The sequence below is a fragment of the Heloderma suspectum genome, chromosome 3 (genome assembly GCF_057233095.1).
Source record: "Heloderma suspectum isolate Gila_16-S chromosome 3, 16-S_ref, whole genome shotgun sequence".
Classification (NCBI taxonomy): Eukaryota; Metazoa; Chordata; class Lepidosauria; order Squamata; family Helodermatidae; genus Heloderma; species Heloderma suspectum.
The window spans coordinates 316365716-316392420 of record NC_139460.1 but is presented as its reverse complement, the minus strand read 5'-3'; the positions used below and the strand labels follow the sequence as shown (position 1 = coordinate 316392420).

General features: G+C 42.4%; 1 protein-coding gene across 1 annotated transcript in view; it reads left to right on the top strand.

Moving 5' to 3' along the window:
- Positions 1-26233, top strand: part of LOC146351583 (uncharacterized) — a 35577-nt gene extending 9344 nt beyond the window's left edge. Inside the window, exons 2-4 of the mRNA XM_084845706.1 lie at positions 8333-8389; positions 25058-25096; positions 25895-26233. Coding sequence (XP_084701832.1) covers positions 8333-8389; positions 25058-25096; positions 25895-25971 — 173 coding nt within the window. The 3' untranslated portion in view covers positions 25972-26233. The remainder of the gene's footprint in view (positions 1-8332; positions 8390-25057; positions 25097-25894) is intronic.
- The last annotated feature ends 472 nt before the right edge of the window (positions 26234-26705 follow it).

Sequence of the window (26705 nt, the reverse complement as noted above, 5' to 3'; positions counted from 1 at the left end):
TTGGTGTCCTAGAGCATTCTATTCTACTCCCCTTCCCCCATACTGTTTAACATCTACATGAAACCACTGAATGAGGTCCTCAGGATATCTGGAATAAGGTGTCTTCAATATAGGGGTGACGCCCAACTCTATTTCTCCTTTTCTTCAAACTCAGGTGAGGTAATGAGAGTGTAGATCTAGGGATTTACAGATTCCCCACCTTCCGTTCTGGTGGGGAATCCACCCGGGTGGGGGATCCGTTCCCCCCCCCCCCCGGAATCCTCTGGAGTGGCTCTGCTCCGTTAGGATTTTACGGAGCTGCCCGGCTTGAGGGAGGCTTACCTGGCTCGTTTGCCTCCGCACCGATTGTCATTTTTCTTAAAAAAAAAAAAAAGCGATCGGCAGGATGTGCCCATAGACTTATACAGAAGACTCACAGCTCTATTTTGCGCATAAGTCTATGGGCACATCCCGCCAATCACCATTTTTTAAAGAAAAAAATCTACAGTAGATCAGTGCCTGGGTGTGACAATGGACTGTATGAGAGCCAATAACCTGAACCTCACTCCAAACAAGATAGAGCTTCTGTTAGTGGTTGCTTCGTCTTTCTGGGTTAGGAGTGTTCACCCAATTGTGGAGGGAAATGTAGGGGTGCTCATTGATCTGTCTTTGTCACTAGAGGCACAAGTGGCTTCTGTGGCTTGGAGTACATTCTCTTGGCTTAGGCTGATATGACAGCCATGACCCTCCCTGGACAAAGATAGCCTTTCTTCAGTTATCCATGCCCCGATAACCTCCTGTTTGGATTACTGCAATGCACCATACATAGGGCTGGCTTTGAAAATAGCCCAGAAACTGCAGTCACTCCGGAATATGGCTGTGAGTTTGCTAACTGGAGCTGGGTGGTACCAACATGTTATGTGAACATTGCATCGTCTCCACTAACTTCTAGCCTGTTTGGGGCCCACTTTAAAGTGCTGGTTTTATCCTTTAAGGACTTTCATGGCTGTAGACTAGGATGCTTGAAGGATCACCTCTCCCCACATATACCTACTTGGACCTTGAGATCTTCAGAAGCTCTTCTCAAAATCAGGTGCATTGTGGTGGGTGGCTACTGTTTGAAAGGGTCTTTTCAGTCGTGGCACCTCAGCTTTGGAATGTCTCAGTTCTGGAATGCCTGAGGTGCCTTTGGCTCTCCTGACATCTATTTGTTGTTATTTCAGTGCCAGGTCATTTGTTTTAGTCTGATAAATCTATTTTAGTCCACTTTCAATTATCTGATTCTTGAGTTTTCTGCTGCATCATAATACTCCCTCTATTTTTGATTCAGATCTTTTCATGCATGTGCAAATGTAGCCAAAACTGCACCACCCACAGAAAAGAGGGAGATATCAGCAGACTTGGGTAACCCAGAGGTTTTCAGCAGTACAAAAATCATAAGAAAAAACCCTAAGGGTGTAGGAAGTCTCCCAAGCAGCCCAATGAGGACCCAATGACACTGAATGTTGATTTGACTGAACAGGGGGGGAAAAAAGACAACCAGATGGGAGGGGGAATGGAATGGAGCAGCTGGAAAGGGAGGACAGAAAGAGACATACAAATATGAAAAGGATATAGAGAAAACCGTCTCATTGTCTAAGTCATTTCCTGGTTTATGCAGAAAAGCTATATTTAAGTGTCCCCGAGGCAGAGGTGCCAATAGAAATCAATTGAGAGATCCAAGATTTTAATTCATATAGGACTGGCCACAAGTGAGTCCACTTGAACTCCCCAAGCCCCCCACATTTTAATTTGTTTGATGTTACTTTGTAAGCCACCCTGAGAACCTTTTGTTACAGGACATACTATACATGTTGTAAGTAAGTAAGTAAATAACTTAGAAACCACAGCCACCGCTGGATGATAAAAACAAAACTAAAATCAACTATAGAACATGCTGGAATGTCTGGGCATTTAAAAATAAATAAATCTCCATCTGGGGGTACCAGATGAGCTTCTCTGGGGAAGACATTCCAAATACATGGGGCCATGACCAAGAAGGCCCTCTCTGGCCATCACTCACCAGTTGCATAGGGACTCGGAAGAAGGCCCCTAGTGATGACTGAAAATTTTGGACAGGCTCATATGGCAGAAGGCTTCTTTTCAGATAGCCAAGTACCAAGCCATTTAGGACTTCCAGGCTCATTTATTGTAATATACTCTATGTGGGGCTGCCTGTGGAGACTGTTTGGAAGCTACAGCTCTTGCAGCATATTGCTGTTCACCTATTGGGGGATTGCGTTTCACCATTTGGACTGCATGTCAACATTTAAAAAAAATGTAAAGATTTAATTTCTGGACCCCTTTGAAGCTTGTATGTTTCGGGGTTGTTGTTGTTGCTCTGGTTGGTTTTTACTGTATGTTACTGAAAAACAATCTCAATGATTATATCAGAACAGCACTATAATTTTATCAGAAAAGTGGTGTGGAGATTTTTTACTGGAGATTTGGGAAAAGGTAGAAACTAAAACTGAGAAAGAAGTAGAGAGTACCATAAAAAGGATGGTCTCAAAGAGGAGGAAGGGAAGGGAAGGAAGAGATGCACTAGATGCTGGGGATCCAGGATAAAAGGAAAAGATGGTGTTTAGTTGGAAAATTATATGTGAGAATGAATAGGCCTTGGGGTTAATTGCACCTTTTGAAAATGCCCGCATGCAGCTTTTACCATTAGGGACATTGGCCAACTTTCGTACATGGTAACAAGTAAGATTTTTGATTAATTTCTAAGAAGAGAAGAGCTCAAGAGAAGATGCCTGGAATCTGCAGCTTCTGATCTGGCAATGTTTCCAAAATTGCAGATGTGCAAATACTGCACTCTGAATATTCTCTGAGATATTCCTGTCTTTACTATTATTACACATGTCCCAGAGCTGAACCCTATGAAAATAAATTCAGGGGACTGAGGGCTGACTCAAATTGAACTCTGGATGGGGAGTGTTGAGGGTCATTACTTGTCCATATTTAAGTTGCTTAAAGCAGAAACAGATGGGCTAGACACCTAAATCATTTTGTGTTCTACTAGGCTCTTGCCAGCAGGGCAGGAGGAACACCAGAGGCTTTTTTAGCTTCTCTGTTCTCCAGTACAGCATTTTTTGTTAGACGGGCCTCTGACCCTGCCTAACTTACTCATTCTGCCAAGGATGGGTAAGGGGACTGAGATGCAGTTGGATCCAGGAGTTCCATGACCTCTCTCCTCCCTATCCAATGGCCCACCCCAACACACCCATTTCCTTCCTTCCAGAGGTCAGAGACCCGACCTTGGGAGAGGGGGCTGCCGCAGAGCTTTCTGCAGTGGATGGGAGCGGGAGGAGCACATCCAGTTATTCAGGACATGGAATAATGGGCTCAAGTTACAGAAAGCCAGATTCCAGCTGAACATCAGGAAAAACGTCCTGACTGTTAGAGCAATACGACAATGGAACCAATTACCTAGGGAGGAGGTGGTCTCTCCCACACGGGAGGCATTCCAGATGAGGCTGGACAGCTATCTGTCAGGGATGCTCTGATGTGGATTCCTGCATTGAGCAGTGGGTTAGACTCGATGGTCTTATAGGCCCTTTCCAACCCTGCTATTCTATGATTCTATGATCTCCCCTTTTGAGGTGGGAGGACTGTCTCTGGACTCAGAGGAGGAGATCCACTGAATCCTATGGCCCCTCAGATGCTGCCTAGGGGCTACAGGATTACTCTGTCAGACTACCATTTTTGTGTCCATCTGGATATAAAGTCAGGGCAGAAATACTGGAACAAGGATAACTGTTTTGGCAGTTGGCCTCTGTACACCACCACATTGAAGTTGAAAGGAAACACATCCAGATGGGAGTGAAGTCAGGACTTTCAGCTGTAATTCAAGGGGTTTGACAAAAGCGGGGCACTAACCATTCAGGAAGGACAACCAGTGGCATACACACACCCATCATTGTTGGCTCATAAGTAATGGAATGAATGGCTGAGAAGCACCTGCATGGCCAGGTGTGGCCTGTTTCCTGGGCACCCCATGACCAATCAAGCAGATAAAAGGCCTGGCGGTGGTTCTGAGTGTTACATTAGTGTTACCATTGAGTGTTACCACATTTGCATTTGGTAGCTGTTCACTGGAACTCCCAACATGAGGTCCAAAGAGGTCTCCATGCGAGTGAAGGAGGCCATCATTAGGCTGAGGAAACAACATAAACCCATCAGAGAGATAGCAAAAACATTGGGAGTGGCCAGCACAACAGTTTGGAACATCCTGGAAAAGAAGGAATTAACTGGCAAGCTCAGCAACAGCAAAAGGCCTGGAAGACCACGGAAGACAACTAAAGTGGATGACCGCAGAATGCTGCTCATGGTGAAGAGGAACCCTTTCACAACATCTAGCCAGGTCAAGAATGCTCTTGAGGAGGTAGGCATGTCATTATCAACATCTACAGTCAAGAGATGGCTTTATGAATGTAAATACAGAGGCTTCACAACAAGGTGCAAACCACTGGTAATGCTCAAGGACAGGCCAGATTAGCCTTTGACAGCAAACACCTAAAAAAAGCCTGCCCAGTTCTGGAATAAGATTCTTTGGACTGATGAAACCAAGATTAACTTGTACCTGAATGATGGGAAGAGAAAAGTATGGAGAAGGAAAGGAACAGCTCATGATCCAAAGCACACCACATCATCTGTCAAACATGGTGGAGGCAGTGTTATGGCATGGGCATGTATGGCTGCCAATGGAACCAGGTCACTGGTGTTTACTGATGACCTGACTGCTGATAAAAGTAGCAGGATGAATTCTGAAGTGTATAGGGCTGTACTTCCTGCTCAGATTCAGCTGAATGCTGCCAAACTGATAGAACGCTTCTTCATATTGCAGATGGATAATGACCCAAAACATACAGCAAAAGCTACCCAAGAGTTTCTGAAGGCAAAGAAGTGGGATGTTCTTCAATGGCCAAGTCAGTCACCTGCTCTCAACCCAACAGAGCATGCTTTTCACTTACTGAAGACAAGACTGAAGGCAAAAAGACCCACAAACAAGCAGCAGCTGAAGGCAGCTGCAGTAAAGGCCTGGCAAAGCATCTCAAGGGAGGAAACTCAGCATTTGGTCATGTCCATGGGTTCCAGACTTCAGGCGGTCATTGACTGCAAAGGATTTCCATCCAGATATTAAAGGCGATCCTTAAGTTTGAAATGATGTTGGTTTGTTCCATTACTTATGAGCCACCAACGATGGGTGTGTGTGTATGCCACTGGCTGTCCTTCCTGAATGGTTAGTGCCACACTTTTGTCACACCCCTTGAATTACAGCTGAAAGTCCTGACTTCGTTCCCATCTGGGTGTGTTTCCTTTCAACTTCAATGTGGTGGTGTACAGAGGCCAACTGCCAAAACAGTCATCCTTCTTCCAGTATTTCTGGCCCTGGTGGTAGGTTTTAGAAAAACAAAACTTTAAAGAAATGGATGCATGCACATTCACTACATTAGAATTTTCCCCATTCAGAACAGTTGGCAACCTTGAAAAGAATTCCTTTTCAGGAAGTACTTCTGAATTCCGATAGTGAAGATTTCTTTTGATAAGATGGAGCACATACATTATGCCCTTTTCTTCAAAAATGAAACATGGACAATCTCTAATGTTAAAATCTTATGCAACCATACCTGAGAATAAATCCATCTGGAACCTGTGGGACTTGCTTCTGGGTAAACATGGATTAGATTGCAGTGCACGGCTGTTTTAATAAGTGATGCTTACCTTGTTTGCTGCATTCCTTATATCTGAAATTTGAGCTTAAAACTAAAATTAGCTAGAATGGAACAGAAGCTCAAGGTTCTTTAAGTGTCATGCATGGAAGCACTCTTAACAGTTCACAATATATTTGGCAATTGAATGGTAAGCTTTTAATTTTTTTAAAGTGGAACTAAATGTATAAGTTCTAGAGGGGGTTGACCAACTTCTGAAGGACAAATGGCTATAATGGATATTTCTCATTTCTGTCTTGTTAACAAGTATATAAATAAGAGGAGGCTTCAGTAATTGGCTTAGAGTTACTAATGAATTAATTAACTTCAGTCTATTTTACCTAACCTTTAATAATATGAGTCCTTTTTTTTCTTTTCGTTTTTCGTTTTTGGTCTAGCAATAAGCCTGACAGGCTGAAAAAAACAGACATACAGCAGAGCTCTTGAAAATTAATGAGAAACGAGGAAAGAATCAATGTACATTCTGCTTGCAGAGGGCTGACACAAAAAAGACACAATAAACCATGAACAAACACAGTCAGTTTAAAAAAATAGGTTAGGAAAAGTGGGCAAATTCAATTATAGAAGTAATTAGAAGATATAGGGCAAGGCTGCCGTTTGGGACTGTGCCAGAAAACATGAATTAATACGAGTGAATAGAAAGCGCCCATGTAGTAATTAAGAGGCAATCACCTATGGCAATGAATACCTGAAAACAGGCGGCGGGGTGGGGGTGGTACTAATAATTCAGTGATCAAAAATATTTTTGGATGATTAATATGGCAAATTTGCTTTAAGAGACTAATTTCAGGAAAGATATCAAGACAATAGCATGCTGTTTGTTCATCCTGGCAGTTTTATAGCTAATTAAATTTTATAATTTGCAACAATATTCAAGAGTATTAAATAAAAGTGTAAGTGCTACTAGTTCTTTGCAATAGCTGCCTTCAAATCAATAGCTCAAACTAGCTCAACTTACTTTTATATGCACTGACATACATACACTCATCTATGCATGCAAGGAGGAGGCTCCAGTTGCTTCCATTTGTCAAATGATGTTTGAGCTATTATTTGTCAAAGTCCCATGGCAACTTCTCAATGTTATGCTCCACATCTTTATTGTCCCCTAAGAATGCAAACTGTGATTTGCCCAGGTACTTGAACCACTTCATACCCTATACTCTTTAGGCAAATGCCTAAGAACATGGGTTGGATCCAATAGGACCCTTGCACTGGTGCCCTAGGCCTGCTGGTGGCGGCACGCACACAGCCTTTGTTGCTGGCAGCCACAGTGTAGTGCTTTCATGGCCAAGCGCCAAAATGAGTGGAAACACTTGTTTCCGGAAGGGGCATGATCTGCCCCTTCCCGAAGAGAGTGTTTCTGCTCATTTCGGCATTTGGCTGTGGAAGCACTACATCATGGCCACCGCCAGCAGGGCTGACCATGTGCCCACCCCCACCAGTGGACCTAGCACACCATCACAAGAGTCCTCTTGGATCCAACCCAACATGAACATGGAATAGTGTGAATGTGACAAATGTGTTTTTAAACACAAGTACACTATACATATATGACTTTTAAAGCATCAAACAGCAGTTTCAACAAGTTTGTTCTGGATCCCAGAAGGACGCAGTTAATCCCTTAAAACATATTTATTAGAGTGACTAACACAACACAAATACTAATGTCTTAAAGCAAAATATTTTGGCTTCCACCTTCTTCAGTTGCTCAGATATGAACCAAAGGGTCCTGTAGCCAAGGTGGCAGTTATAGAACAGAGAGGACAGAATATTCCAAAGTGTGGCATTTGCTGTGGATGAATGATGTAAGGTATTATCTTCCAGGTTGAGACCATGTGATGTTAAGGTATTAGGTCTATGTATCCATAGGTTTTCTCTTGTTTCCAATGTTCTTGGATCATATGGCATATCTGTGGCAGTAACTGATAGATCAGATTGGCTGATTTTCTGAAGCGCTTCACAACTGGTTGTTCCAAGTTTTTAATTAAGATTGCAGATTTGTGGTTTCTGAAATCATAGGTTCATAGGTCAGTTATTGTTTTACCTTCGTACTGAATATGATATCCTGGGTGTCTGCATTCAGTGATATAAATTACATTGCAAGACCTGCAGGCAATACTTTGTTTGATGTAGTAAGTCCTGCCAGTACGCTTGAAGGTAACTGCCTCCCTAAGGTAAACACAGGTGATGCAGTGCTTGGATTCACAAGGATGTGATCCAGGATTGTTGATCAGTGATTTGAGAACAGCCCTCACTAGTAATCTGCATAGATTTGGAGGCTGGTGGAAAGACTAACAGGAGGCTTGCTGAGTGCTTTAGCAGTATATTCAGAGTTGGATAACAATGGGCAGCTTTCCCTGATTGCCAGGTAATGGTAGATGTTGGATGGAAATCTACAACAAATGGGATGCATTGTTCTTTGTTGCCTGACATATCTTTCATGGAGAAGATTTTCTTTTGAAACGATGGTTGCTTTGTTGATCAGTGATCATCATAGTCAATGATATGTAGAGGATATCCTCTGTAAAGGAGGTAAATTCTTAAGTTCACTAGTTCTTTGGTAATTTTCTTCATTGTTACAGATGCATCTAGGGCAAGTAGAACAAATGATATAAGGAAAGACTTCCAGCCCATGACAGGTAAGGAGATGATTAGAGAACACCTAGCTACTTTAAATGAGTCCAAGTCTCCGTGGCCAGATGGATTACATGCCAGGTTCTGAAAGAGCTTGCAGGTGTTATTTCAGAGCAGATTAAATGGTCAGCCTGTGAACATCTAGACAATTATGCATTGTTTACTAGGAGCCATACTAGGTTTCTCAGAAATAAGTCATGCCAAACCAATCTCCCTCTCTCTCTTTTTTAAACAGAGTCACTAGTCTGATCGAGTATGGGAATGCCACTGACATTGTGTGTCTTGATTTCAGCAAACATTTGACAGTGTTTCCCATGATGACCTTGTTGAAAAGATGGTAAAATGTGGGTTGGATGCTACTACTGTTATGTGGATTAATAGCTGTTTGAGCAACTGTATTCAATGAGTGCTCATCAATGGCTCTGAGTCAATCTGGAGGGAGGTCTCAAGTAGAGTGCTGCAGGGCTCTGACCTAGACCCTGTGATATTCAGCACTTTTATAAATGACCTGGATGAGGGTGCAGAGAGGTTAATTATCAAATCTGAAGGTAACACAAGGCTAGGAGGGATAGCCAACAGCATAGAAGACAGAATCAAGATTTAAAAGAATCTTGATAGGCTACAGCACTGGTTGGAAGTAACAAGTTGAAATTCAACAGAGGTAAATATAAAATCTTGCATTTAGGCACAACAACTTAAAGGCTTTGAGTATAGGATGGGGCATTTGGCTTGGTAGGCATGCATGTGAAAAGGACTTAGGTGTGTTAGTGGATCACAAATGGAATGAGCCAACAATGCAATGTGGCTGCTAAAAAAAGCTAATGCAATCTTAGGCTGCATTAACAGGTCATGGGAAATAATAATTCTGCTCTATTCAGTATTAGTCTGGCCACATTTGGATTATGGTGTTCAGTTTTGGACACCGCATTTTAAGAAGGACATTGTTCTTCTCTGGACATGCTTCAGTTGTCAGTCAGAATGGCGAGGGGTCTGGAAACCAAGTCCTACAGGGAACAATTGAAACAGCAGGGTATGTTTAGTCTGGAAAAGTGAACATTAAGGGAAGCAATCTTCAAAATCTGAAAGGCTGCCATGCAAAAGATGGAGCAGACTGGTTTTCTGTTACTTCAGAGTGCAGAACTAGAACCAAAGGGTGGGAATTATTGGGAAACAAATTTCAGCTAAACGCTAGGAGAAATTTCCTAAGGGTGAGAGCTGTTCAGCAGTGGAACCAACTGCCTCAAGAGGTGGGAATTCTCGTCCACGGGAGGTATTAAGCAGAGGCAGGACAGCCATCTGTCAAGGATGCTGTAGTTGGATCCTGCATTGCAGAGCCTGCACTGAGCAGAGGGGTTAACTATATGATCTCCAAGAACTCTTCCTGCTCTACGATCTAGGGCAGAGCTCAGCAATGCCCCTCACCCATGGGCATCATGGTGCCTGCCAGGACCCTGGGTATACCCACCAAGACCCCCATTTTCCCTCCCCACACATCCCCACTGCTGATTCTAATGCTGTTTCTTCTTACTCCATGTTCAGCTCAACAGCAAGGAAGGAGGAAGTTGGTAGATTTCCTTCTTCCTTACTCCTGAGGTGAATTCAGCAGTAGAAAGAAGCAGCAAGTGGAAGAGAGGAAGAAGCCAGCAGGTGGACAGGTGAGGAAGGCACAGGCAAAAGTGAGCAAGTGAGAGAGCGGGCACATATGCATGGCGGGGGGGGGAGATGGTGGCAGTGGCAGGTGTGGGGGTGGCTGCAGAAGTGGCTGGCAAGTGGGACAGTGGCAGCGCAAGCAGCTGGGGGAGGAAGAAGTGAGCAGCAAGTGGATGTTTGGGTGAGAGGCCAGCGGGTGAGGAGGGGTGGCAGCAGACGTGGCAGGCAAGGGGGCAGAAATAAGTTGACAGGAGAAGAGGCAGCTGTGGGGGGAAAGGAAATCCTATGCTGTGGGGAGGAGGAAAGAAATCCTCCTCCCCACAGGGGGAGGAGGGGGGACAGGAGAAGAGGAAATCCTGAAAAATGACTAAAATTATAGCTGTCTCCCTGGGACACCCCCCCAACACCTCCAAATAAGCCCATGGACCCCAAAAGGTTGCCTATTCCTGTTCTAGGGCAATAGTTAGTCAAGAACAATTTTCTGAATTTAGCAACCAAAAGAGAAGATGTTATAATAGGCTTATTATTAAACCTACTGTAATTTGGAGTGTAATTTAATCCAGTTTTTATTCCAAGACAGGATATTCTGCATCTAAAGCATTTCTAACAGTCCTGTGGATGTCCAATCTTTTCCTTAAAGGTGCTGGGAAGCAGACCCTATCACCTTCCTAGGCAGCTTATTCCTCTTGCTGAAGTATACGTCCAGAAGCCTTCTGCATATTAATACCATCACAGCAGTGATGGTAACGTTAAGGCCCATCAGTAAATTTAGCATTTGATTTCACCCTCTTAAACAATGATCAGAGGAAGGGTCATTCTAACCTTTATAAAATCAAAATTGGACTAATCTTTCTGAAAATTTCAGGTGCCAGAAAAAAAGTGTTGATTATCAATACCCTGAAAATTTCAGGATGACTGGTGAAATTCTGAGGGAGAGAAAATAGTTTAAAGTAAAAAAGTAAAAAAACACACAAAACCGTCCCTCTGTCAAAAGTGTTGGTGACTGTTCTGTAGTCACACTTCCTGAAGACACCAGAAAATTTTAACCAGAAACAATGAAGGATTTGTATTCTTCTTGTATTAGAGTTGGTGGGAAACTATTTTTTCCAAGTTCCGTTTAATTTAGTCTTTAGAATAAGCTTTTTTTTTTTTTTTTAACATGTAATGATAGTCAATGGGACTAACCATACGGACAAGCATGCTCGGTAGTGTGATCTCTCTCCCGCCCCCATCGCAGCTCATTTAGAATGTTGAGAGGGGTGGGGGAATTGCCGTTTACCTCATATTATCAGTGGCTCAGGAGAAAGAGAAAACGACACTGCTTGGCGGGTTGGTGTGGGCGCTCTCTGCTGAGAAAGGTGGGGAGCCCCCCGCTTCTGCTGGGATACTGATCCATGAGGTGGACTATCTTTGCACTCTGACTTCCCAACAGATAAAACCCCGCCACCAGCTCGCCAAATAGCCGCCAAACAGAACTTGATAAAAGCTGGGAGGACTCCTTAAGTTGTACTGAAGAGTACAGGGGTTAGATTATACCAGCCGCCATTGTTGCAGCTATAGTTAAGGCCAGTAAAACAAGCATTCTATCCTTATAAGAGGTGATGGGGGGTTGTTCTAACCTTCATAAAATTGGAACAGTTTGACCAATCTTCCTGAAATGTACAGGTGCCAGAAGGAGGTGTTGGTTTTACGTACTCTGAAAATTTCAGGAAGAGTGGTTTATGCCTGAGGGAGAAAGAACAGGTTAAAGCAAAAAGCAAAAAAACCCCTCCCTCTGTCAAAAGTGACTCATAGATTCTCAGCCTAACCTCCTCAGAGGGTCATTGTGAGGATAAAATGTTGTGAACCTAAAGGTGGCACATTCCATAGAACCAAGCAGATTAACCAGGGTTTCTTAATTCCAGTATAACCATCATTCAAGCAGTCTCCAAACAGTTACAAAAGGCAAAATGGTTCTTTCTCATGATACATTCTTTAAATGCTTTTATCTCATTTGGACACTGGCTACTGTAAAGTTCAAATGAGTATCATCATGCTGTAAGTCAAAGAGAGCATAATTTTTGGGGCTCATTTATTTAGAAATGGGTTTGAACTCATAACCCTGGCTTTGATTTTATATTAGCTGCTGCCAGACTATTGACTGGGGCTGGTTACAGGGAGCATACAACTCCCTTGTTAAAACAGCTTCACTGGCTTCCAGCCTGTTTCTGGGCACAATTCAAAGTGCTGGCTATGACCTATAAAGCCCTATACAGCTCCGGTCGAGGTTATCTGAAAGACCGTATCCTCCCTTATGAACCTGCCTGTGTCCTGAGATCTTCTGGGGAGGCCATTCTCTCAGTCCCACCACTGTCAAAGGCACGTTTGGTGGGAACCCGGGAGAGGGCCTTCTCAGTGGCTGCCCCACAGCTGTGGAACACCCTTCTCAGGGAGGCTAGGATGGCTCCCTCTTTGATGTGTTTCCGGAGGCAGGCTAAAACATTCTTGTTCCAGCAGGTCTTTGGGAAATAGTTGGAACCTGGGGGTAAGCTGCTAAAATGCTGTTTTAATGTTTTAATATAATTTTAATTGTATTGTTTAATTATATTTTAACTTTTGTATATTTTTATATGTTTTAATTGTATAAGTTTTAATGTTTGTAAGCCACCTTATGTCCCAGTATTGGGGAAAAAGGTGGGGTATAATAATAATAATAATAATAATAATAATAATAATAAGTTGACATGGTGTAATATCCTGGCTGGCACTGTCTTGGCTGTCAACTGTATAATACCAATTTGTCCATTACACAATGCCATGAAATTCAATAAACCAAAAACCTACGCTTTACAAAAAAGGGCTACACAGTTTTCAACCAAGCACCAAAAAGCAGGGAAATAGTGAGCTAAGGCTCACAAGTCTTAGCACCCCATCCGCCCTAAGGAGGCAGAAACTGCAAGTAAAATTTTCATTCTCCCAAAGCAGATAAACCATGTGGACAGGATGGAGAATATGATATGCAACTTCCATTATTGCCAGCCAGCATGGCCACAGGCCCCCTCATGGATCACTGCCTTGTTGTGGCAAAGGGGCTTGCGTAACTCAGTGAAGCCATAAGCTATGCCGTGCAGGGCCACCCAAGACGGACAGGTCATGGTGGAGAGTTCTGACAAAATGTGGTCCACTGGAGAAGGAAATGGCAACCCACTCCAGGATTCTTGCCAAGAAAACCCCATGGAATGTATCACAAGGCTAAAACAGATGATGTCGGAAGATGAGCCCCTCAGGTCGGAAGGTGTCCAATATACTACTGGGGAAGAGCAGAGGGCATTTCCGAGTAGCGCCAGAAAGAGTGAAGCGGCTGGGCCAAAGCCGAAAGGACACTCAACTGTGGATGTGTCTGGTGGTGAAAAGAAAGTCAGATGCTGTAAAGAACAATATTGTTTAGGAACCTGGAATGTAAGATCAATTACTCAAGGTAAGCTGGAGGTGGTCAAACATGAGATGGCAAGATTGAACATTGACATCTTGGGAATCAGCGAACTAAAATGGACAAGTATGGGCAAATTTAATTCAGGTGACCATTATATCTACTACTATGGGCAAGAATCCCTTAGAAGAAATGGAGTAGCACTCAGAGTCAACAAAAGGGTGGGAAAAGCAGTACTGGGGTACAATCTCAAAAATGATATACTGATCTCAGTACGAATCCAAGGCAAACCATGCAACATCACAGTAATTCAAGTCTATGACCCAACCACTGATGCTGAAGAAGCTGAGGTTGATCGGTTCTGTGAAGACCTACAACACCTTCTAGAACCAACACCAAAAAAAGATGTCCTCTTCATCATAGGGGATTGGAATGCTAAAGTAGGAAGTCAAGAAATCACCGGAATAACAGGCAAGCATGGCTTTGGTGTACAAAATGAAGCAAGACAAAGGCTAATAGAGTTTTGCCAAGAGAACACGCTGATTATAGCAAACACTCTTTTCCAACAGCACAAGAGGCGACTCTCCACATGGACATAGGGAAAACCACTAAACCATTCAGGTATGACCTCAATCATATCCCTTATGAATATACAGTGGAGGTGAGGAATAGATTTCAGGGATTAGACCTGATAGACAGAGTGCCTGAGGAACTATGGACGGAGGTCCATAACATTGTTCAGGAGGCAGCAACTCAATCCATCCCAAAGAAAAAGAAATGCAAGAAAGCAAAGTGGCTGTCTGATGAGGCTTTACAAGTAGCTCACGAAAGAAGGGAAGCGAAAAGCAAGGGAGAAAGGGGAAGATATATCCAACTGAATGCAGAGTTCCAGAGAATAGCAAGGAGAGACAAGAAGGCCTTCTTAAATGAACAATGCAAAGAAATCGAGGAAAACAATAGAATGGGAAAGACTAGAGATCTTTTCAAGAAAATCGGAGATCTCAAGGGAACGTTTTGTGCAAAGATGGGCAAGATAAAGGACAAAGAAGGCAGGGACCTAACAGAAGCAGATGAGATTAAGAAGAGGTGGAAATAATACACAGAAGAACTATACAGGAAAGATCTTAATGTCCCTGATAGCCATGATAGTGTGGTCACTGAATTTGAGCCAGACATCCTAGAGAGTGAAGTCAAGTGGGCCTTAGGAAGCATTACTAACAACAAAGCTAGCGGAGATGACAGTATTCCAGCCGAGCTATTTAAAATCCTAAAAGATGATGCTGTTAAAGTGCTGCACTCAGTATGCCAACAAATTTGGAACACTCAACAGTGGCCACAAGACTGGAAAAGGTCAGTTTACATTCCAATTCCAAAGAAGGACAGTGCCAAAGAGTGTTCAAACTACCGTACAATTGCGCTCATTTCACATGCCAGCAAGGTTATGCTCACCCAGAAAGCACCCAGTTTGACAGGGGATCCAGACGTTGTCATTTTCCACTTGTAACCTACCCACTGCTTCTTCCATCTTTTTTTTACTGCAGAAAATCCGTTCAAGAAAAAAATACTGAATTGCTGTAGATTGGTACTGCTAGGAGCCTTCCATTTGGAAGCACCCCCAGTTTAAGACTACACGTCCCATGAAGCAATGTGTCAAGCCTCTCAGTAAGTTATGACGAGTTCACACTTTATATTGTTCACTTGGTAATTTATTATAGCTATCATTTCATAACCTGAACTTGCAGGATTGCTAGCTATGGTCATGAGGTAAAGAGAACTTGAACTGATAGGTGTTAAGATGCAACACTCTCTGGGATCTACGACAAGATTCTTGCAGGTGGAATATGTGAGCTCATTCTTTTTCATTCAGATCTGCCAGTCCTCAAAGTGAGATGATTTTCTACAGCAGCAAAAAATTTGCAGAAATGCACAGAAGTTCGTATCAGGCTTTTACCTCAAAAGCCACACATGCTGCTTCATCTTTCAAGGCTCCTAGAGAAAATATGACTCTGCTGGGATATGATCCAGGTGGTGGGGGGAACCCATCACTGACAATATTAAGTGACAACTGCAATTATTACATTATTAAGGTAAGGTGTGAATGCACCCTACCATCCCTTAAGGCTAAATGATTTAAGTCCCATTTCACGAACAACCTTTCCCAACAGGATAATCAAAGCTCATAAAAATTTCTCTTCTGCAGTCCTTTTGCCAGTGAGAATCATAATGGGATAATAACACTTTTCTCAAAAAGGGTAGACTTTAGGGGAATTGTATACAAGAACTGTATACGCTGAACAGAATAAGCTGGAAAATGAAACCAAATAAACAAGCAAGTCAGAAGGGGAAAGGTGGAAGAAATCTAAATGGATAATTGTATAAAATAAATGATGGGGCTGCCTGGAGCTTTTTATAGGAGTTCTAGGAGTGGATACACACGTTCTTAATAAATAGATGTTTCAGTTAAAATGGGACAAGGACATACCAAACTGTACATGGTTATGGAAATCAATTCTTAATAAACTTCATTTAATCTTAAAGAGCATAATGTCGAAGTACAGTACATATGGTAGCTAGCTCCATATAAATAAAAATCAATGACATAGCATGGTATTAAAGAATCTGGAATGTGGCAATAATGCTGAAACTTACCAGTTTCATCTATCTATATCAGGATAAGAGGAGGATGACAACTACAAGATAAATTAATAAAAACATTTATTTATATAAAGATACTAGAAGGAACAATATAATGTCAACAGTGTTCCTCTTTTCTCATCAATCTGATATATCCTTGTAAACATTATTTAGTTGATTGTTTTAGTCTTTTATAATTATACTGTAACAATTAATAACGAACAAGATCAATGGTCCAATGACATAGGACATTAAAGCTAACAAATGCAGCGGACACCAGAATGATATCACTCTACTGGAGTGGTCAGAGGAATGGGCATTGTGCAAGACCTAGTTCAGCTTTCCCAATCTGGTGTCCTCCAGATGTTTTTGGACTACACCTCCCATCAGCCTCAGCCAGCATGGCAAATGGTCAGTCCAGAACATCTGGAGGGTACCAGGTTGGGGAAGGCTGCTCTAGATCTCTCATTCTCTGCTAAATGTGATGTCGGTTCCTTTCTCACATGACCCACATAGTTTGGGATCATTATTATTATTCACTTACCTAGCACTTTGTTCATATCCCCATGATCCTTTCATCTTCACAGAGATAGGTTTTCTGTTTACATCATTTATTAACTGCCTTTCTGCTTGACAATATCAACTAAAAGACAGAGACTTGTCTCAAAATATTCAGGGAATTTATAGCTCTGCAGGATTATGAGCCAGGCCCCCCAAGTTCCTTGTTTTATGGCCTGGTTTGCCTGCAACAGCAATGAGTTAGCATGAGTGAGCCAGTGTGCTAGTACACATAGCTCGATCGCTCCCACTTGGTTCCTCCTGCCATTGGTTCCTCCTGCCAGCAGGAGATGCTAAACAAGCCAGGGACACTCTGTCTCTGTCTTGGTTAATGTTTCATCTGAACCTCAATCTCTGGCTTGTCTTTCCCCTGACAAGCCAGAGTTGTAACCCAAGTATAAACTCAGGGTTACAACTTTGGCTTGTCAGGGGAGAGACTAGCCAGAATTCTGGGAGTGGACATAACACGCCAGGGACAGAGTGTCCCTGGCTTGTTGAGCCACTCCTGCTGGCAGGAGGAGCTAAGTGGGAGCAATCAAGCTGTGTGCACTAGAATGTTGGCTTGCTCATGGTAACCCAGGGTTGTTGTTTTTTAAACCTGACTTACTGTTGCATGTGAAGCAGGCCTATCCACTAGGCCAGTTTGGGCTGTAGATGCTATTCCAGTTGTGAATCCAACTTCTGTTTTCACTGGATTCAGAACGTGGACCCAGTGTTCATGCCTGTGTAAACTCAGGGCTACAGACATACACCATTCATACACACAGACAAGCGCCCCCCCCACACACACACCAGAGCAACTCCTTCTTCATCACCGCTGCAGCAGCAAATGGGGACCTACTTCTTCAAGAACTCCAGGCACTTTGAAGTGGTGGCCCCCAAAGAAGCTGGCTTCCCTCCCCCTCCCCCGAGGAGTGGGGCTTTGGGAAGGAAGCATCCATCAGGACCTTGAAGGGTCACATGCAGAGGCCTGTGAGGAGTCATTGGGGGTCACTATGCAATCCCCCAGATGTCCCTGGTTACCCAGCAATAGTAACTAGACGCAACTAAGGCTGATTAAACAGAAGGAAAGGGAATCTCTTTAAATGGCTCATGAACTCTGAGGAACAAGGAGGAGTCCGGCAAGAGCACAGGATAAAAGCCTGAATGCCAGAAGCACAAGGAGAGAAGACAAAGCAAGAGCAAAGAGGCTCAGGAAGAGTGGCTGGAAGAAGCACCAGGCAAGGAACAAAGACTAGAAGGGACAAAAAGGGGTAGCAGAAAAGGGACAAGAACAGCAGGCTCATTAGTAGGCCAAAAAGCTGAAGCAGAGGAGTGGCTGCTAGGAAATATAGGAGAGAGTGAGCAGCAGTCAGGAAAGCAGAAAGACACAGGCACAAGAAAAGACTTGCTTAATTCTATAGCAAACGCAGTATGCGATCATCATGACTTTGCAAGTAGTACAGGCTATGTATGGCTAGCCTCGCTATGCAAGCATTCTCTCTGATCCTGCAACGATTTACCATTAATGCTTCCCAGCAATCACCCTAGTCCTGTAGCTATTTACCTGCACTGTGGGCCTTCATCCCTATCCTGCTGATACTTGCCTGTACTGGGCTATGTGTGTCCATCTTGGCTGTGCAGCTACTTACCTCACTCTGGGAGCACCTATATTGCTCCTGCGAATACTTACCATATCACCATGGCAGCATCCATCCTGGTCCTGCAGCCACTTACCAGTACTGTTCTGGGGGCCTTCAATTGTATCCTGCAGCAGCTTACTGCAATCCCTAAGAAGTGAGTCTGATTTTGCAACTACTGATGTGAGCGATCCTGTGATGTAACAAGGATTGATAAAAGTCTATAGTTGCTGCATTTAGGCGGTCACATTGTTCCTTTGGGATGAAAATGGTAGAAAGTGACATATTTCCCCTGAGGGAGGGGGCAGTGCATGTGACAAGGCCTCACAGGTTGAATCCAGCCCATGGTAAGGAAGTTCCCCATCCCTGCTCTACAGCCTGGCTCTCCACACAGCCACAGTAATCAAAGTATTTTTTAAGCAGTGACCATAGAGTAAGCGATAGTTGTATTTGTACAAAGTGTCCCTATAAGTGTCTCTGAGCATAATTTCACAGCAAACAAAATATCTGTTTATGCTTCTGATATCCTAAGTTATTAGTTAAAATAAGTAGACTTGGGCATACAATGCAAGACAGCAAGAGCAGATTTGAGCTAGAATATTTTACTTCATGAATCTGGAGATACCTGTTGCAGGGGAGGAGTTCTGTGTTTTCTTTTGCTGAATGAATGGTAGTTCATCTGGGGAATGCTGGGAGTTGTAGGCTTTTTCTCTGTCTAAACATGCATAGGATTGCACCTTAAGGCTACAGTCCTACACACACTTGCCTGGGAATCAGTCCTATTGAACTAAGTGGGACTTACTTCTAAGTAGACATCCATAAGATTGCACTTTAAGAGTTGCAGTTCCAAGCATGGGATGGTATAAGCTGGAAAATTCACTTCCCTGGACCACTGAAGGGGGGAAAAACCCCTACCAAGGCTGCTTTGTTACCATGAGTGGCATTTGGTGGCATATGTGAGGCCAGAGTAGTAAGATTATCACCACTGGTTTGGGTGCTTGTAGTTAACTATCTTTATAAAACAATGGTTGTATGTGTGCATTTCATTGATTGATTGATAGCATTTTATATGGCCCTTCAATTCATAGTTTCCAGGGCCGTTTACAATAGGTCATAAAACAGTAAACAAACATTAATCAATAAAACAGTTGACAATACTAAAGGGCAGTACTAAATACAACCCTAGTAGAAATAAAATTCTAAAGGTCAGTATTAAATACACTCCTAGCAGAAATAAAATTAATCAGGGATTAAAAGCCTGGAAAAACCAAAACTCATTTGCCTGGCCTATAAGATACATCAGCTTAGCTGCAGGCAAGCCTCTCTGGGAAGAGCGTTTAACAAGTGAAGTGCTACTAGGGATGTATGGATTCCCCACTGTCTGTTCCAGTGGGGAATCTGTGGGGGGGGATCCATTCCTCCGCCCCAGAATCCTCACGGAGCAGCTCCACTCCATGAGGATTCCACAGAGCCAAGGGCTGCTTACCTGAATCAACTGGAGCCCTTTGCCTCCACACCGATCACCATTTTAAAAAAAGGGGGGGGGAATCAGCGGGATGTCCCCATAGGCTTATATGCAAAATAGAGCCGTGAATCTTGCATATAAGCCTATGTGTCCATAGGCTTATACACAAGATATACGGCTCTATTTTGCATATAAGCCTATGGGCACATCCCGCTGATTGACTTTAAAAAAAAAATGGCGATTGGCGTGGAGGCAAAGGGCTCCCAGTGCAACAAGCAGCCCTGCTGTCCTGCGTGGAATCCTCCAGGAGAGGAGGTAAGTGGGGCCGATCCACCACGGATTCCTGAGGCTGGATTCCAAAGAATCTGGCCTCATTTGAATCTGCAGTGGATTTCTCTAACATCCCTATGTGCTACAACTGAGAAGGCACTCTTTCTAGCGGCCATCCATGTCAGATGGCTGGGGCACCTGCCGAAGGACCTCCAAAGATGATCTCAGTGCATGGGCAGACTGATAAAGGAAAAGACATTCCCACAAGTACGAGGTTTTACAAAAGGTTTTAACAGTAAGCACCAACACTTTGAGTTGTCCCCGGAAATGGAATGGAAGCTAGTGGACAGTGGCAAAATGTGTTGCCAATGCCTGGCTCCAGTTAGCAGCCTATTGTCTGTGTTTTGAACTAACTGCAGTTTCCAAGCAGTCTTCAAAGGCAGCACCACATACAACACCTTGCAGTAATCTAACCTGGAGATTACCACAGCATGGATAACTATAGCCAGGCTTTCTCTAATAGGAGGGTCCATAGCTGGTGAAAGGAATGTTATGCCACTGAAGCCATTTGGGCCTTTAGTTACAGAGCTGGATCAATGTGCATCCCTGTGTTGTGAACCTAATCCTTTACAGGACATGCAAATCCATCTGCCTTGACATCATCTTGCTGGAAAGATGAATAAATGACCAACAGTTCCTCTGTCTTGTCTGTGTTTCTCTAGGTTAATTGGATTTGATGTTAGTGAAATCAAGGTTGATGTTTCCTCTCAGTGGTCTGCTGCAAAAGTTTGGGAAGTATGACCTCCTGGTTAAATCCAGAGAAAGGGCAGCTTTCATGTAAAGCAGACTTACTTGCAAGGGTCTGATGGAAGATGCATGGGTAATCTGTGGGCATCTACCTGATGGGATCTCATTTCAATGTTTCTGTGAAGGTGTACACCTTCAGCTTTTATTTCTGCTGACATTAACTCACAATGCAGGTTTACTTATAGCAGCCAGCACTCGCAATGACAGAGTGCCAATATAATATTATGAAGATACTCCTTGAAGATAGCAGTGCCATCCAACTCATTCCAACACACCTTTCAGGAACTGCAGCTGTTGACCCATGACTGCATATTAGGTAGGACTACACACAGCTAGCTTACACTGGACACACTATTTGCCACCTGTGGAAAGCTTTGGTACCAGAATAACTCTGTTGCAATCCCTCTGCTTTATCATCACTTATAATAATCAGAGGTAATTCTTGTTAGCACTCCCCTTTACAGGAGTCAAAACCAGAGGGCAAATGAAACCATTGGTGACAGGTTATGTTTGAGGTACAAATTGGAAGTTCTTGCATGAGAAAGAAACTGAGTGGCAGAAGTGTTTTTTATACTATATTGGTTCATTTCTTCCAGGAATAACACTTTGGTCCTTCCAGAAACATACAATAATCTGGATTATTATTGGTTATACTGTTCTATAATACAGCCTAATCTATTTGAAATAATCTATAAATGATCCTGAAGATACCAAAGTTGGAGTAGATGCCCTCCAGGCATATTCCAGCCCTCTAATTCTGGAAACAATACACACCAATTGAACTGGGCAGTACTTTAATCTCATCATCACTATTATTATTCTAGGCACTGATAAAGCAAAAGCAACTAACTACTGAATGGAATATTTTGGTATCATGTGTCTGAAGCCCTCTTCAAGGATCCCAACCGGACAGATCTGCAAAATCGAGCAAGCAAAAAACAAAACATCCACAAACATGCTTATTAGACACATGCACATTCTTAATATTCTGTGACACATTTTACTTTTTAGCAATTTTACAACTGTTCTACTTTCCAAAACATAGTTACCAAATCCAAACAACAGAAAACACATGGCTCATGCACACACAAAATGTCTTGCTATGTCAACAGAACTTTGATACTTTTATAGATGAATGCACAACTTCTCTGTGAAGTTGGCTGCCAAAGGCGCGTGTGTTTGTGTTTTAGAATACCAAAATCTATTTTAATCATGTTCTGTATTGTTTTCAGTATTTGTTTACATTGCTGACATCCAACATGTTCTGAGGCTCTTTCAATATATCAGTATGAAAATTTAATTCACCAGTAACTCATAAATACAGAACACATTGATACCTAAACTGAAAGCTTTCTTTTATACTTGTCAAAATTATTCCTTGCAAATGCTGTGGTAGCTGATACAAATGCTATAGCTTTATCTGAAAACATATCTCTGTGCTATGGCCCTATCAGCCTTCAGCTTTCTTCCTTACATTTCAAACCTAGATTTTACAGGATTATAGTTTTATATTTACCTTTATTAAACAATTCATGGTACTAACTTACAACATGTTCTCAAACTCTCAGAATGCAAATATTGGGGATGCAAATTCCATTGCCCCTTCATATTCTGTAATTTTAATATAGCCAATTAAAATTTCCTGTACAATTTATTTAGGCAGGAGGGGGAGGCTGCTGGAGAGAGAAAAGCAAAGGTCAAAAGTCACAGCGGATAATAGCGGATGGTTTTGATAGTGGTAATTATATATTACGATAGGATAAAGGTAGAAAGGGAAATATGAGTGCTGGAAGAAAGACAAACATCCCAAATGCTGAATTTAAAAGAAAGAAAAATAAAGGGAAAAAACTTTAAATGTCTTTGTAGTTCATTGTCATGAATCAAAGACATAATGAAGCCTGAATTAAAAATGTCAGTTTCTGTGAATGTTGATAACTTGGCTCTTTGTTGTGCAAGTCAAAATGTGTCTATTTGATGAGTTAAAATGACAGTCTGAAAATGGGAGATGCAGAAGCGTAAAAAGGGGGGGAAGAATGCCCACTAAAAAAAGACATCTCAAAAGTAGGCCCATAATGTAGTACTTTAAGGAGAAGACCTGTAGGGTAGGGGGCAGTATCTTTAGAATGTAACCAAGCAGCACTAAAAGGCAATGTCCACGGCCAATCAAAACTATTTCTCTAGCTGCTGGGGCTCTTGCATCTCTGTCTTTACACTAGATTGGAAACCCTTTGTACTAATTGCCAGACTGTACTAGATTTTCTGGTTCAGTTCCATCCTATAATTGACTGACAATGATGGGTAAGGAAGGGGAAAAACTCAAACTCACCACTCCAAGCAGAGGGTCAGAGATGGTTTCACAGGGAGCACATCATTACTTGGCACTAAATACAGGGGTTAAGAAACCATCATCTACCCTCACCTCTAATTCCTGGGGTAAAAGGGGAGGGGGGAGGGGGGAGGGGGGGGGCTGAAAGAACAAGGCTGTATAAGACAAGAACAGGATCTTACAGACCAACATATGCCCGCTGCAAGAACCATTTGTGAGAACAAGGAATGCTTGCATGTTGCCAGCATGAAGCTATGGTGATGAGCTTTTTGGTATTATGTTTTGCCTGAAACTGGAGATACTCATACTGACTCCCTTCCCATTTGCAGTTCTAAAGTTACAGAATTTGAAATGTGCCTTTGCCTTGAATAGAGATAACAATTTGCTGGTATAGAAATGTACTTTAGCTAAACTTGACACACTCCCTACGCATTCTGCATATAAATATTCAAACCATATCATTATTTCAAATAGGAAAAAAACAGATAATTTGCAATGTATGTTATGTACTAGCTGACTTTTAATTGATCAGAATTCCCATATCCTCCCTGTGCTAAAATAGTGTACAAATGCCAGTGATGTGGCTTACACTAACTTATTACTAACTTGACAAATGGCCTTGTTTATTGTCAATTCTAAGACTGCAATCCTAAATACATTTACTAGGGAGTAAGCACGACTGAACACAGTGGGGCTTACTTTGAGTAACCATGCCTGGCATTGCAGTGTTCTATAAAATAGTTAAAAATGACCATTTAATAATGAAACAACAAGCATTTCTTCAAAATTTTGAAATCATCTGCATGATTGACCAAAGAACTTGTTTGTTATCCTCTGCCAACTTAATTTCAAACAGGCACAGACAAACACACACACAAGCAGCTGTCAATATACCAAAACCTCTGTTCCTTACTTCACAATCTACACATGGCAAAAACAAGTTCTCCATTTAAAGGGTGGATAGTAGTTCGGCTTTTTTTTTTTTAAGGAAATGTGACATAAGTCAGGCCTCATCTCCGTACTTCCATATTCACTTAACAATATACAGAGGCTATTAGTTCATATATATAGCAGCCATTTTACGTTTTTGTATGGCACATTCCATCCCAATCATGCCCACCCCACTCCCATTCTATGTCCCACTTCTACACAGATGTCTTTGGGGGTACACTGAAATTGCTGCTACACTAGCTCACAAGCCAGAGAGAGAATGCAAAGTTTCACAGCTAGGCCAATCAACTTGGCATCCCATTAGCAAAGGCAGCAGAGGAGTTAAGCAAAAGCTTACCTTTCAAACCCTGAACAGAGCTGTCTTTACTCTTTATGAGACCTACACCAGCTGACAGCTTGCCGAATTTTCTCAAGTACAGTGCCCCGGACAGGTGACATTCTAATAGGTAGCAAGCACCTGAGAGCAGGACTAGAAAACTCTAAGAAATAAGAAAGCAAAGGAGTAAAATGTCTTCTCAGAGACAGAGTCAGCTCTTGTGCATGGGGAATTACGAATGCTCTGGCTATAGACTTTTGTCCAAAGCTGTAGTCTCTCCCCCCCCCCCCCAGATTAGTTCATACAAAACTCAACAATACAGCACTGAAACCCATTGTTGATATTCAACATTTTTCACATAGCGGAACAGAAGAGACAATACGGTATCTAGGAAACCATGGGCTGGATTACAAAGTGATGCTATCTCTTCCTTCTGGTGGGCCTGTAATCCTTTTTTTAACCTACCACAGCAAAATGAAATTCAATAACAGGAAAATTAAGAACCCTACAAATCAGGGAGGGTTATAATGCCTAAACCAGAAGAAGAAAAAGTAACCCAAGCAAGATAAAAATGAACATTTTGCCTATGGAATCTAAATGGATAGATAGATGATAGATGGGGGTAACCAAATGCTCACTTGTTGTCTCATTTTATGTGTTCACTACAGAAAGCTGCGTATTTGAAACACAGGACGATTATTCTTTCTGTGAGTACACTAACATCAGATAGCCTCACAGTGCAACTCTGTACACACCTACTCAAAAGTAAGTCCCACTGAGTTCCATGAGGCTTACTCCTAGGTAAGTGCATATAGGATTGCAGCCTTAATGCACCCAAGTGTGGCCCATCTGTGTTTTCAGGTGTTCTGTTATTTCTACTTGCAGCTGTAGCGAGGGCCACTCACACATAAATAGGAACTCTCTAGAGCAAGCTCTGCATTCTTTTAGGATTGATGGCATGTGCAGCTTAGCTTCTTCTTAAGCTTATGGAACATGTGGCTATATTTTACATTCAGATTCTTCACTTTTGCAAACAAATGGCTCCAGTTCACAACTGGTTTGTGTTTATTTGTCTCTCTCACTTGAAGAGTGTTGTCCATTTACTGTGTTTTGAATCATTCTCACAGCTCTCTGAAGTTCAAGAAAATAGTTTGTCTTGCATTTTAATCCTCTACTCTTTAATACTGCTAGCCTCTGAGGCTCATCCTGCTTTTACTTAATCCAGTTCCCATATTTTCCTCCAAACCCCAAATAGTCTAGGTAGCCACTGAAAGTGATTGTTCCTACCAGTTTCTTTTCATCACTGCTGCAATTGACCAATTGACAACTGATTGATGGTTATCTTTTCACATCAACAATGAAAGAAATTACCATCACTATGGCTATGTACAGTAAATGCCTCCAGAGTAAATTACATGATTCTAAAATTCTCCTTAGCTCACTTAGTAAAACATCAACACAAAAAGTTTCTCTCTCTCTCTTTTGCCTCTCTTCCTGTATTGCAGATTTGGCCTTCCCTGTCAGCACCAGAAAAGAACTTGACAGCTTCTTTAAAAAGAGGAGTATAAAAGAACTTGAATAAGGGATGGCACAAGGCCTGCCTAAGGCTTCCATTCTCTGCAAGTGGCTATTCTTTGCAAAGAAAAAAAAAAAGCATGTGAGAAAAGATAAGCCATGTCAGAATACCCCAGGAATATTCCCAGTGACCTTGGAATTTTAGCTGTTTTATGCTGGAAGAGCTTCTGAATCTGTGAACTTTACAGGTCTAGTTAAGTTGTTCCAAATATGTAGTGTTTATTCCTGATACTCCTCTACCTCTCCTCCCCAATAAATTATATACCGCTAATACATTTCGTCCTGCATTTAGCTGGTAATTACAGATGAGTTTTAGGAGTATTTGTCCAATTAATGAATTTGTATAGAACAAAAGTATAAATATTAAAACAATGCATGCATTCTCTCTCTCTCTCTCTCTCTCTCTCTGTAGCTTCAACACAGGTGGATATTGAAGAGGTTGTTTGCAATGCTCTGTTAAATTAGGTATTATACAGTGAATGCAACTACTGAGGAATGGAGAGTTGGCTCATTTCTTGGATCATCCTTCATCATTTAAGAAAATAAAGGAGCAATCCTATGGGGATAGGTGTCCACCTCTGAACTCAGAGGCAACCAACTATTCAATGCAGAGGGGGCAGAGCGCAGAGGGGATCATCTCCTCCGTGCTCCGGCTGCTCTGCACTTGTGTCTAGACAGCCTATTTCAGCTGTTTAGCCACAGCACTTCAGAGCGGGGGTCAGGGGGCATTCAACACATAGG